This window comes from Pyrus communis, chromosome 3, assembly GCF_041283825.1.
Source record: "Pyrus communis isolate YQ-2024b chromosome 3, ASM4128382v1, whole genome shotgun sequence".
NCBI classification, from domain to species: domain Eukaryota; kingdom Viridiplantae; phylum Streptophyta; class Magnoliopsida; order Rosales; family Rosaceae; genus Pyrus; species Pyrus communis.
This window is the reverse complement of record NC_142567.1, coordinates 28700704-28715003: the sequence shown is the minus strand read 5'-3', so window position 1 is coordinate 28715003 and position 14300 is coordinate 28700704. Positions and strand designations below refer to the sequence as shown.

Below are 14300 nucleotides of genomic sequence, written 5' to 3'. Positions count from 1 at the left end.
TATTCAAAACATAATGACGTATCACTTTTATATTGACAACATAACGATGAAATATCGATTGCTAATTGAACATGGATTGTTTTAGCAATTGAAATGGGTAAATTTGATTTTTTTTTCTGTTGATTTCTTAAAAAAAAAAAAAAAAAAAAAAAAAAATCCATAAGCTTCCACTCATTTTTCCCTTTCTAAGACAATATAATTTAGTAACTTAAAAATTCTCTCAAACTTCAAATCTAACATCTTCAGTTATTTTAGGGCTTCTTCTTTCAGCCACTGCCTCTCAACCTCAAAGATTCTCCTATTTTTCTAGTCTAAATTAAAATAGTAATATCGGTTGTATAAGAAGAAAAAGTTGTCAACCTAGTTCTTTTTAAGCTAGTTCAAACGAATCAATTGGTTTGGACAATTTGGTGGATTGTCGTTCACCTCCAATTATCACAATGTATTAGTCTTTTGGGTTGAAAACTTTTATGAAAGTCTTACGAGACAAAGAGAAGAGCATAACTTAAATAGATCGGATACACCGTTACGATGACGTTCTGATTTAATAACACAATGTTATATAAAGTAAAATTAATTTATGTACAGCTCGTTCTGTTGCTATACTGAGACGCCATATTGATAGTTTGCCGATCCATCTAAGTTGTTCTCCAAAATGAGGTGTCAATTATAAATTAGTTATAGCCCCCAAAATGAAATCAATAAACCCTGTTTAAACCCGAGATGAAGCTTTTTAAATTTAATATGCAACGGCCATATAAATGGAGTCCTGAACCATTAGGGTTTTTGCCGATGCCTTTCTCTCACCACAATAACAATTACCGACAGAAATCGATGCCATAGAACCTTGAAAGCGTCCGCCAACGGAGCACAACAACGTGACTCGCTCCTCGGCTCCATTTTTCTGCTCATCGAATTTTGTGAGTTCCTGAACTTTTTTTTTCATTTAAAATTTTCCTTTTTGGGGGGTTTTTAAGATAATTTATCCTGTAAAAATGGAGGATTTGGATTTAGTTTTAGTTTTTTCAGATGGGTTTTGGTTTTTCTCGTATATAGAGTGGAGATGTTTGGTTTCATCTGCAATTTTTTTAGTTTTTGATATGAATGTTGCTCTGCTGTTAAAACAGTTGCTTCGATGAGATGGAAATTGCTCTGATATTAAATTATCTTAATAATTTGTCCTATAACAATTGAGGATTTGGATTTAGTGTTCGTTTTTTCAGATGGGTTTTTTATTTTTTTGATATGAATGTTGCTCTGCTGTTAAAACAGTTGCTTTGATCAGATAGAAATTGCAGCCTGGGAATTCAAAGTTTGAAACAATGGCTCACAATTTTCCTGACGAAATCATACATGATATCCTGTTTAGATATTTATATTAGTTTGTCTAGGCCTTGTGAGCAAGCAATGTACAAATCTTGGAATTCGTGGATATATATATTACTATGCTGAATCTTATGTTGAGAGCCTCGTCTTACTCGACAAGACCGATGCAGTTTCTTACTGAGGAAAAGAACAGGTAACGTGATAGCATTGGTTTTTCTTTGGTTTTCATTTACTTCTTGATATCACCGTTCGATTAACAAAGTATGTTATGCATTGGTTGCTCATTTACATTCATGAAATGGACATTGAACCGAAGTGGTGATTGATGATACTTCACCGATGTGGGACAACTAATGATAGCAGGACATACTAGTAGTGATAACTCTAATACTTGCTTGATAGTATATTATTTACATTTCGGATATACCTGCGTTGAACATTGGTTATTGTCCTCCGTTAAGCACGGCTTTGTGAAGCTTAATTGCATTCATTCATCCTCCATGCAGGAAGAAAATGCCGTCTCTGTAGCTGCTTAGTGCTAGCCTTGCTGCTTCTAATGCTAATTTGTTCCAAAGTGCATCAAGATTTGTTACCTTTCTTATATAACTCTCTGTAATTTCAAGTTTTGACTAGAAAAGGGACGTCGCTTGTACAAGGGATAATCTGCCGTGTGATGAATATCCCGTCGCTAAGTTTGCTATTGCTCGCACCTCTGATAGCCGATGAAAACTTTCGTAGCTCGAATATCTTCATCTCTTTCATCACGCTACTCTTTCCTTGTTTTAGTGTAATACTACTGCAAAAAGTAGTATCAATGACTTGAAAACCATGGGACCTGTTTGTGCCTTGTGGATGTTTGACCTTCGGTTTCTTCGTTAAATTGATGACTTGACAACCACGAGACCTGTTTATGGATCGATGTGGAAGTAATTTGCACCACATAGACCAAAAATAGTCATTACGAATCTTCAAGTTCTCTCGAAACGGCGAACGGTTGCACAATTTGGTCACAATGGTCCAAGTGTGGCTATGCAAAGCATTCTGTCAAAATCGAGGGTTTCTTGAGAAGCAATGCTGATCATTATGTGTTCATAAAAAGGAGAAACGAGGAAACTACTGTTATCCTAGTGTACTCAGTTTAGAACTCTAAATGAACTAAATTTATATATTAGTAAGAACTACAGCTAGTAAGTAAGTCGAGTAATACAACTATTATTAAGTCGAGCAAGCTTTCGCTAATACCAATCAAAACAAAAAGCTAAGGTCAAAATTCGCATGGAGATGATAGACGTTTACATCTCCTTGACCATCAATCTACTGGAGGTCTAGAAGGTTTAATAGACGATAAAATTAAATTGATAGGATTTCAAAACCTTGGTGTGCAAAAAATTAAAAGTTTGTAACCTGTTTTAAAAATCACCATAAATATGAAGGGTGTAATTAGCCCTAAAGTTTTGATTAATTATCTTCTCCAAGAAATACCTTTCTTGTGCTTATCCATAAAGCTAAACAAATGTTTTTTTTAGTACAACAATATCATTAAGGGGAGGGGAGAGTTTGGCCAAGCCACATAATGGGCAACCTAATTTGGTATTGAATTCGTAACATGAGATTAAATTAGTCCATAATCAGTATAATTGTTGTAAACTTCTTGTTTAAGTGTGATTGTGTAAATCCTATATTATATTTGATTCTAATTATCTTTTCCTATATGGACTTGTATTCCTTTGGAATGAAGGATTTGTTTTATCTTATTACTACAAATAAAGACACTGCGTAGGAGATAACACACACATTCCTCTACACAACCCTACAAACACATCTATTTTCTCTCCTGGCCGCCCGGCCCCCTCTCCTTGTCAATTAAATATAGGCCACAACAATAATAATGTTTTAAAAGACAATAGTACTTAATATTTAACGTAATATTTAAGCAAGAAAGAGTAACAAAAGAAGGGATGTCCTCGTTAGAATGCGACTCTGGTACTTTTACTTGAGGAGAGGTAATAATTTCAAAAGCGAACCTATAAATAGATGATGCATGAAGCTCATCCAACGCAATCAAACCCTAGCATCCAACACGCTTTCTTCTCTAACGCAACACAAGAACGAGACTCCGTTTTCTCAACTCCAATTTTCGGCTCATCGATCAAATCTTGTGAGTTCTTATTATCTTTTATCTTCTTCTTCTTCTTCTTTTTCAAGAGCAGGATTTTGTTTGTTCTCTTCTGTTTTAGTTTATGTTATAGCAACAGTTCCCCTGAATTTTAGTTTCTTCTTCTCAATTATATAGCTCGGATATTGTTTGTAATTATATATATTTCCTCACTCACTCGATCTCTATCGAATCTGCAGCCTGGGAATTCAAATTTTGAAACAATGGCTGACAATTTGCCTGAGCAAATCATGCAAGATATACTATATAGACTACCGCTGAAATCTTTGATCCTATGCACCTCGGTGTGCAAGCCATGGAACTCCATGATAAAAAATCCGAGCTTTATACGCACCCACCTCAACCGTACAATCGATCTTAACAACCAGTTTGGCACCCACCTCCTCCTTGTGTGCTGTACTCGTATAGATAAACAGTCTCGATTCTGCCATGGTGACCTTGAGTTATTGGAGCATTGCAATTTGCATTATGATAACCTTGCTTTTGATGAGTACTGCAAACTAGAATTTCCAGTTGTTCCCAAGGAAGAAGCGGGCAATAAAGTTTTAAAGGTGGTCGGGGTTTGTAATGGGCTGGTGCTTCTTACGGATTGTATATTTTTTTCAGGTAACACCGTCATGTTATGCAACCCGTCTACGAGAAAGTCAGTGACCCTTCCCAAGCCTCATTATACCTTCAAAGGAGTTCGCGGTTATTATGATTGTATTGGTTTTGGTTTTGACGCTGTGACTACTGACTATAAGGTTGTGAGAATTACCTTTGAACAATGGCCCAATCCGAGTGCTTTTTATGAGGTTTATTCACTGGCTGGAGGCTCATGGAGTGATCCTTGTTCTTTGGATCACGTAAACGGACTTAAAAGAACTTGCAAACCCGTTTTTGTTAATGGTGCTATTCACTGGAAGGCATACCACCGTTCGACAAATAGTGATTCTGAATATTTCATTTTGGCATTTGACGTGGGCAGCGACACATTTCGCAGGATATTGACTCCAGAGAATTTCAGAAGCTCATGCGGCGAGGACTTTTATATTTCAGGTTACGGGAAATCTATTGCTCTGTCCAAGCTTTATTATACTAATATTGGAGAGCATTGTGTTGATATATGGTTGATGAAAGAGTGTGGCATGGAAGAGTCATGGACCAAATTGACAACTCTATGTCCAAAAGGTCCGCAAACAGGAGTTTGCTACAGGCCATTATGTATTAGGAAGAGTGGTGATCTAGTGTTGGTACCGACTGATACTGGTAGGCATGAATTAATTTGTCTAGACCTTGTGAGCATGCAATCTAAAAATCTTGGAATTCATGGATATAGATATTACTATGCCGAATCTTATGTTGAGAGCCTCATCTTACTTGACAAGACCGATGCAGTTTCTTACTGAGAAGAAGAACAGGTAAGGTGATAGCATTGATTTTTCTTTGGTTTTCATTTTCTTATTCTTATGCATATACCTCTAAGGTCCCAACTTACTGACTTGATATGACCGTAAGATTCTGGCGTCGGAACAAAGTTTGTTATGGATTTGTTGCCTGAATTATTAATTATGGCCCTGTAATTGGTTGTTTATTTCACATTCATGAAATGGACATTGAACCGAAGTGGTGATTGATGATTCTTCAAAAACCACCAATGTGGGAGAATTAATGAAAGCAGGACATACGAGTAGTGATAACTCTAGTAAATGTTATTTGCCCGTGAAATCACGAGCAACTCATCATTCTACGTTGTTGCCTTTCAAGGTGCAGACCATGTAATACACTTGCTTGGAGGTACCATGTAATTGTTAACATCATTCATTCGTCCTCCATGCAGGTAGAAAATGGGGCAGATAACCTTCATTACGATGCCTTCTCTGTAGCTGCGTAGTGCTAGCCTTGCTGCTCCTGATGTTAAATTGTTCCAAAGTGTATCAAGATTTTCAATCTTTGATGAAACCGTACCTTTCTGTTTGCTAGGCGATCGTTTGGGATTTGGTACCTTTTCTTCAGAAGTTTACGAAGACTTATAATCTTTGATGAATTCGTGCTTTTCTGTTTGGTAGGAGATGATTGGGAATGCATGATTAGTTTAGGATACTGTAACAATGACATCTCTTGACTGAATATTCTTCTAATGAGTTGTCGGGTTTGTAACCATTTTTCAACAACGCAACATGCAAAGGGGACAATATCATGACCAACTAGTCTATGGTTAACCAATTTAAAATGATCTTATGTAGAGATTATTTGCTATTTGTCTATAGTTGTTAGATGTCCACATATTTAGTACTTCAACGATACGTGAAGAACTCATTTAAATTTAAGATTGGAGTACCTTGTGCGTAAAGTATAAACCCTCGAGACGACCCAAAAAAAAAGATAAAATCAATAATAAGGTACCCTACAACACAAATGAGTCAAACGATATAGGATTTTACTACGAAATATCTCAACCTTAGTCTCAAATTACTGCCAAAGAAAAATCCACGCTTATTACCTAACGAAGGCACACAAGTGATGTAATAAAGTAGCTACATTAATATGCTAGGTGTTGAGGTTCACTTCACTTTCTAATACTTGCCACGTAAAATTGTGCTAATTGCATCCATATCACATCTCAGTCCGTATAGTAAGATATTGTCCACTTTGGGGTATGCACTCACGAATTTGTTCTTGGATTTCCACCCAAAACATGTTTTATAGGGAGGTGGACATGTACATATAAAACACATCACCTTCTCTCCCCTGACCATGTGGGATCTCACATGCCAACATCGTAAGAGATTTCTACCGCTATCTTTAGAGGAACAAGCTGACACCTATTGCGAATTCAAAGCAAATGTGAATAGTGCGATGCGAACTATGCGTGGGTTCGTCCTGCGCCGGACCAGTTTTGAAAACATATAGTGGGTCATGTAGCAGAGCCCATAATTCAAGTTTTAAATTAGCAATTAAATAAATAGCCGAAAACGACGTCGTGTCGTTGCTCTTTTTCTCTCTCTCCCTCCCTCTCTTTCAGATTTTGTTTCCAATCAAGCAAAAGCCCTCGCTCGACCGAGACTCGCTTCCTCAGCTGCGTTTTCGGTCGGCTCATCGAATGCTGTGAGTTCCTGAACCTTGATTTTTTAATTTCTTTTTTTCTGGGGTTTATTATTTATCCTATAAAAAAAAAAAATGAGGATTTGGGTTTAAGTTCGTTTTTTTTCAGATGGGTTTTTGATTTTATATGCAAGTTTTAATTTTTTTTAGTTTTTGATATGAATGTTCAGATGGAAATTGCAGCCTGGGAATTCAAAGTTTGAACCAATGGCTCACAATTTTCCTGAGGAAATCATACTTGATATCCTGTTTAGATTACCTCCTAAAACATTGATCAGGTGCACCTCAGTGTGCAAGTCATGGAACTCCATGATAAAAAATCCCAGCTTTATACGCACCCACCTCAACCGTACAATCGATCTTAATAACCAGTTTGGCACCCACCTCCGCCTTGTGTACTGTGCTCGTATAGTTAAACGGTCTAGATTCCGCCATGGTGACCTTGAGTTATTGGAGGAGCAATGTAATTTGTATTCTGACAACCTTGCTTTTGATGAGTACTGCAAACTAGAATTTCCAATTGCTCCCAGGGAAGAACTGCGCAATAAAGTTTTAGACGTGGTCAGCGTTTGTAATGGGCTGGTGCTTCTTGCTGATAATAAAGTTTGTTCAGGTAACACCTTCATTTTATGCAACCCGTCTATGAGAAAGTCAGTGACCCTTCCTAAGCCTCATTATACCTTCAAAGGAGATCCCGGTTATTATTATTGTATGGGTTTTGGTTTTGACGCTGTAACCAATGACTACAAGGTTGTGAGAATTACCATTGATCATAGGGAGGATCAGGATCCGAGTACTTTTTATGAGGTTTATTCACTGGCTGGAGGCTCATGGAGTGATCCTTGTTTTTTGGATCACGTATTAGGACTTAACAATATTCGCAAACCCACTGCTTTTGTTAATGGTGTTATTCACTGGGATGGATGGCGCCGTTTGACAAATGGTGGTTCTGAATGTTTCATTTTGGCATTTGATGTGGGCAGCGACTCATTTCGCAGTATAGTGACACCAAAGGATTTCAGAAGGTTATACAGTGAGCATTTGTGTATTTCAGGTTATGGGAAATCTATTGCTCTGTCCCATTCTTATTATACTGAAATTATTGAGCCTCGTCTTGATATATGGGTGATGAAAGAGTATGGCCTGGAAGAGTCATGGACCAAGTTGATAACACTATGTCCACCAGGTCCAGAAGGACAATCTTTGTACCAACCATTATGGTTTAGGAAGAGTGGTGATGTAGTGTTGGTACTAACTAAAAGTTTTGTGAATGATGATAGTAGGCATGAATTAGTTTGTTTAGACCTTGTGAGCAAGCAATATACAAATCTTGGAATTCATGGATATAGATATTACTATGCTGAATCTTATGTTGAGAGCCTCGTCTTACTCGACAAGACTGATGCAGTTTCTTACTGAGGAAAAGAACAGGTAAGGTGATAGCATTAGTTTTTCTTTGGTTTTCATTTTCTGGTTCTAATGCATATACCTCCAAGTTTGTTATGCTTTTGTTGCTTGAATCATTATGGCCCTGTAATTGGTTGCTTATTTTACATTCATGAATGGACATTGAATTATTTTACATTCATGAAATGGACATTGAACCGAATTGCTGATTGATGATACTTCAAAAACCACCAATGTGGGAGAATTAATGAAAGCAGGACATACTAGGAGTGATAACTCTAATAAATGTTATTTTCCCGTGAAATCACGAGGAACACTTCAGTCTACGTTGTTGCCTTTCAAGGTGCAGGCCATGTAATACTTGCTGCTTGATAGTAGCATGTTCGTCTTTGGATATTTTTTTACATTTTGTACATATCTGCGTTGAACATTGGTTATTGTCCTCCGTTAAGCACATTCGTTTGTCCTCCATGCAGGTAGAAAATGGGGCAGATAACCTTCAAGACTCTTTCGGTGCCTTCTCTGTAGCTGCGTGGTGCTAGCCTTGCTGCTTCTGATGTTAAATTGTTCCAAGGTGTATCAAGATTTTCAATATTTGATGGAAGTGTACCTTTCTGTTTCCTAGGAGGTGTTTGGGATTTGGTACCTTTCTTATTTAACCATCTGTAATTTCGCGTTTCGACATCGCTTGTACTTGGGATTTATCATGTAAAAATGGAGGATTTGGATTTAGTTTAGTTTTTTTTCGGAAGGGTTTTAATTTTTCTATATATAGAGTGGAGATGTTTGGTTTCATCCGCAATTGTTTTGGTTTTTGACTTGAATGTTGTTCATAAGTTAGTTTTTGAGTTTAGGATACTGAAGAATGACATCTCTTGCTTGAAAAGTCTTCTAATGATTTGTCGGGTTTGTAACCATTTTTCGATAATTCAAAATGCAAAGGGAACAATATCATGGTCAACTGGTCGACTTATGTGTAGGAAGTTCAAGTTATGTGTACTTAAGAGATGTGTTGCACACTTGCCATTCAGTACTATGATTTGGTGGTTTTTCTTTTTATTTGGAAGTGAAATGTTTTAGGTTCGAATCTTGCAGATGGCAAATTCAATGCCAAATTAGGTTACCCATTGTGTAGCCCAACCAAACTCTCCCTCCTCTTAATGTAAAAAATATCGATGCACTAAAAAAAAAAAAATGCTGCACACTTAAAACCTTTATTAGTTTTTGCAAGTGGAGCAAAAATGCTTGATTTTTCATTGATATTTTATTTGAAATAAAGAGAAAAGGGAGGGTTGGTAAAGGAAGTATAACACACCGACACCGAATCTTAGTAAAGGCTTGTTAGACATTTGCGTTTAGAGCGGCTAATAGTTGTTTCAAGTAACCAAATATGTACGTTTGAAAGAAAACAAAAAAGTGGTTATATATGGATTATAAAAACGTTTTTTTAGTACTTTTTGAAGGGTACCTTGAAAGTAAAATGACAAATTTGGTGAAACATTCGTAACATAAAAAATGCCCCTTTTCTTACAACTTTTAAAAAGAATAATTTAACTAAATAAGAGCAAATTAGTAAAATAATTTGGAATTAAAAAAAAAGCCCCACGTAGAGAAGTAGCCATTGGTTTTGTTTTTTTGGTCAAAAACTATTTAAAATTATTAATTACTAATTTTTTTTTTTTGACAAACGATAAATTTTGTTAAATTAAATATTAGATTAACCATCGTCATAATTTAAACTCAACTGTCATGCAAAAACTTAACATTTCCACTACGATAATAAAAGACAACTTACTACTAATTTTTTTTTGGAAAAAAAAAATAAAATAAAAGAATCAATTATCACGCACGTTATTTGGCGGGAAGATGCTCGTAGATTATAATATGGAAACAAAAAGAATATGAAACTTGCGCGTAAAGATGAAGCCTACAATTCAAGCTTTTAAATGGGTCTATAGATAAATTAACATATTAAATTGGGTTTGCGAGGGTATTTTAAGTATTAAATTTGAATTTAAAGAGATATTGATAGTTTAATTAATAATAATATGGGTGTACAAAATAAATTGGGTATAAAAAGATATTACATGAGTCCAAATAAAATTTTTCATATCTTATTCAAGAAATACCTTTCTTGTGCTTATCCATAAAGATCCATAAAGCTAAAAAAAATGCTTTTAGAATCGAAGAAGCACTTAACCATTTAATTAGATGATGCAGGAAGCTCATCCAACGCAATCAAAACCCTAGCTTCCAACACGTTTTCTTCTCTAACACAAGAACGAGACTCCGTTTCCTCAACTCCAATTTTCGGCTCAGCGATCAAATATTGTGAGTTCATGTCTTTTTTTTTTTTTTTCCTTCGTTTTTCAAGAGCAGGATTACGTTGTTCTCTTCTGTTTTAGTTTTTGTTATAGCAACGGTTCCCTTGAATTTTAGTTTCTTCTTCTCAATTATAGCTAGGTTATTGTTTCGTAATTATATATATATTTCCTCACTCAGTCTGTCTCTATGAAATCTGCAGCCTGGGAATTGAAATTTTGAAACAATGGCTCACAATTTGCCTGAGGAAATCATACACGATATACTATATAGACTACCGCCGAAATCTTTGATCATATGCACCTCGGTGTGCAAGCCATGGAACTCCATGATAAAAAATCCGAGCTTTATACGCACCCACCTCAACCGTACAATCGATCTTAATAACCAGTTTGGCACCCACCTCCTCCTTGTGTACTGTGATCGTGTAGTTAAACATTTTAGCAACAGCAATGGTGAGATTGAAGAAGAGTTATTGGAGAAGCATTCCAATTTGCATTATGATAACCTTGCTTTTGATGAGTACTGCAAACTAGAATTTCCAATTGTTCCCAAGGACGAACTGCGCAATAAAGTTTTAAATGTGGTCGGCATTTGTAATGGGCTGGTGCTTCTTGCGGATTATAAATCTTGTTCAGGTAACACCGTCATGTTATGCAACCCGTCTACGAGAAAGTCAGTGACCCTTCCTAAGCCTCATTATACCTTCAAAGGATATCGCGGTTATCATGATTGTATCGGTTTTGGTTTTGACGCTGTGACTAATGACTACAATGTTGTGGTTATTACCGTTGATCAATGGGATGATCCGAGTGCTTTATATGAGGTTTATTCACTGGCGGCAGGCTCATGGAGTGATCCTTGTTCTTTGGATCACATAAGTTGACTTAAAAGAACTTGCCAAACAACTTTTGTTAATGGTGCTATTCACTGGCAGGCATTCAAGCGTTTGACATATGGTGGTTTTGAAGATTTCATTTTGGCATTTGACGTGGGCAGCGACTCATTTCGCAGGATAATGACACCAGAAAATTCGAGAAGCTCATGTGGCGAGCACTGGTATATTTCAGGTAACGGGAAATCTATTGCTCTGTCCAAGCCTTATTACAGTAATATTGGAGAGCCTTGTCTTGATATATGGGTGATGAAAGAGTATGGCGTGGAAGAGTCGTGGACCAAGACAACTCTATGTCCCGCAGGTCCACAAAGAGGAGTTAGGTACTTGCCATCATGTTCTAGGAAGAGTGGTGATGTAGTGTTGGAACCGATTGATGGTTGTTGGTATGATGATAAAAGTTATGAATTAGCTTGTGTAGACCTTGTGAGCAAGCGATTTAAAAGTCTTGGAATTCATGGATATGGACATTTCTATGTTGAATCTTATGTTGAGAGCCTCGTCTTATTCGACAAGACCGATGCAGTTTCTTACTGAGGAAAACAACAGGTAAGGTGGTACGACGGCTTCTGTGTAGCTGCCAGCTGATGACATAATATTCTTCAGAAGTTTTATGAAGACTTTGAATCTGTTGCCCTTCTTTCTGTTTGGTAGGATATGACTGGGAATTTGGCCCCTTTTTACCATTTGCATTTCCATTGAATAGAAGTTCTTTCTTGTTGTTTCCAAACAAAGCCCAAAGTAAGGAGAATCTCTTCAAAGTGAGATTCTCCACCACCTCATGTTTTTATGATTGTAATTACAATAACTTCAAAATTCTATTGGAAATAGAGAAATGCTAAGGAGACTCTTCAAAGTGGGACTCTCCACCACCTCATGTTTTTAGCACAATTTGCATGCCTGTTGCAGTCATATTTGGAATATGAATGTAATTGTGTAAATCCTAGTATATATAGGAGTATCTTTTATATTCCTTTTAGTAGCCTAATTTATATTAGAGTTGTAATCCTAAAAGGGTAAGGATTTAACCTATCATACTACTATAATAGGGTGATACAACACACACCTCACAATTAAATTTCTCTCCTCTCTCTCTATCTCTTAGATAGCTCAATTAAATAGGCCTACAACAATGTCAACATGATAAAACATTGTAGAAAAAATATAAGGTGGCGGGGAGTCATACTTTGAAAAAGTCTTCTTAGCAATTCTCTTGAAATATTTCACCACCCTCAAATGATAAACATAAACAATGTAGAAAAAAATATGAAGTGGCGGAGAGTTCATAGAGAGTCCTACTTTGAAAGAGTCTCTTTAGTATTTCTCTTGAAAATATCTTTGTTCACCACCCTCAACTGATGGTGATACTCATCACTCTATTTTTGTACTATTTGATGAGTTTAAATTTCAAAATTTGTGTAATAGATAATAAGTAGGATGATGAACATTATTAATACTTGATAGTAGTGAGCAAAAATACACACAGTTCTATTAATTTTCAAATTCAACATCTTATGTATTAGTCACGAATCTATCCAACTAAAACTAACAGAAACATATGTTGTCAGTCTTTAAGCGGTATATTCACATAATGGTTAAGGCCTTTTCCTTTTAGCCTCTACCTCTGAAGTTCAAACCTTCTCTCCTTTTCTAAGGGCAAATTAAAATATTAATATTGCTTGTATAAAAAAGAATAAAGTGGTCAGATTAGTTCTTTAAAGCCATTTTATAAGTTCGCCAAAGCTTCACCAAATCAATTATTACAGTCCGGTTTATTTTAGACTGTTTGACTTTATATGGTCAAATACACTTAAATTGGACACTATGAACAAATTCTACAGTGACATTCTAGTTCAATAACATAATATTATATGAAGTTAGATTAATATTTGATATTGTATCATCAGACCGAAATTAGTACCATTAGGCCAAAACTGGTGTCGTTAAACCGAGACGCCACATTGACTGCTTAAGGTCCATACATCTAAGATACCCTCCAAAATAGAGGGCCAAAGTAGAAGTTAGATAAATTAAAGCGGTAAAGTTTATCATTAATCCCTGTATAAACACAAGATGAAGGCCCTTAAATCTCCAACGGGCATATAAATAGAGAGAGGGAGATACACAGGATCTTCCTTCCACTAGGGTTTGTGCCGATGCCTTTCCCTCACCTACAGAAAGCAACGCCCTAGAACCCAGAAAGATGAAGGCCTTTAGGAATAATTATTGTAATATAATTCTGATTGTATTCCTGTTTTATAGAGATTATATACCTTTGAGCTATGAATATAATTATCAGATTATAATTTCTATCAGAAGGACAAGGCTCGCTTCCTTAATTCCAATTTTCGGCTCATCGAATTTGTGAGTTTCTAAAGTCTTTTCTTCTTTTTTTCTGGTGTTTTTATTAGAAGAGCTTATTTCCTATAACAATGGTGTTTTTCTTCGTTTCTTCAGATGGATTTGGATATTTGGTTGCTCTACTGTTAAAACAGTTGCTTTGATCTTTACTGCATTTCAATTACATTTAACGTAATAGTTTCCAAAGCAAACCTAATGCAAGGATATTTGGTTGCTCTACTGTTAAAACAGCTAGCTGTTTGATCTTTGCTACTCCCCTTGTTGCCAATTGGTTTTATGGTGGAACCTCAACGTTCTTCATGGTCTCGGAGTAGGCTGTCTCACGTGTAAAGCCAAAAGGCCACAGGCGCTTCACGTCACCTCGTTGTGTTGTCCACGTGATAGGCTTGAAAATTTGCCACGTGAGGGGGCGTGTTGAGAATGAATTCCACATTGATGGGAGGAGGGATCTTGTATGGGCTTATAAGAGGTTGGACTACTCCCATATTGCCAATTGGTTTTATAGTGGAACATCAACCTTCTCCACAAATATTGTGTTTCCTAATGTCTCTTTTTTCTTTTGCTTTTTTTTTTTTTTTTTTTTTTCAAGAGAAGGATTTTGTAGTTCTCTTTTGTTTTAGGTTTTGTTATAACAACACTTCCCTTGAATTTTAGTTTCTTCTCAATTATATCTAGGTTATTGTTTTGTAATTATATATATTTCCTCACTTATCTCTATGAAATCTACAG

General features: G+C 36.2%; 2 protein-coding genes and 1 pseudogene across 4 annotated transcripts; all 3 read left to right on the top strand.

Moving 5' to 3' along the window:
* The first annotated feature begins 1295 nt into the window (after positions 1 to 1295).
* On the top strand, positions 1296 to 5686 carry LOC137714836 (F-box/kelch-repeat protein At3g06240-like). Of its 2 annotated transcripts, XM_088690285.1 has the most exons (3): positions 3287 to 3484; positions 3682 to 4902; positions 5322 to 5686. In XM_088690285.1, exons 1-2 carry the CDS (start codon positions 3368 to 3370, stop codon positions 4888 to 4890), a joined length of 1326 nt encoding a protein of 441 aa, XP_088546411.1. In that variant the 5' UTR covers positions 3287 to 3367; the 3' UTR covers positions 4891 to 4902; positions 5322 to 5686. The 2 variants fall into 2 exon arrangements, with proteins under 2 accessions (XP_068310068.2, XP_088546411.1); XM_068453967.2 differs by lacking the exons at positions 3287 to 3484; positions 5322 to 5686 and adding an exon at positions 1296 to 1371 and having other exon boundaries at positions 3755 to 4894.
* An 824-nt stretch (positions 5687 to 6510) lies between these two features.
* LOC137714142 (F-box protein CPR1-like) lies at positions 6511 to 8788 on the top strand. 2 transcript variants are annotated; one of them, XM_088691725.1, is made up of 3 exons: positions 6511 to 6589; positions 6757 to 8017; positions 8470 to 8788. In XM_088691725.1, the coding sequence occupies exons 1-2, from the start codon at positions 6585 to 6587 to the stop codon at positions 8003 to 8005; spliced, it is 1254 nt and encodes a 417-aa protein (XP_088547851.1). In that variant the 5' UTR covers positions 6511 to 6584; the 3' UTR covers positions 8006 to 8017; positions 8470 to 8788. The 2 variants fall into 2 exon arrangements, with proteins under 2 accessions (XP_088547851.1, XP_068309523.1); XM_068453422.2 differs by lacking the exon at positions 6511 to 6589 and having other exon boundaries at positions 6661 to 8017.
* Positions 8789 to 10517: 1729 nt separating this feature from the next.
* Positions 10518 to 11747, top strand: LOC137714907 (F-box/kelch-repeat protein At3g06240-like; annotated as a pseudogene).
* Positions 11748 to 14300: the final 2553 nt, after the last annotated feature.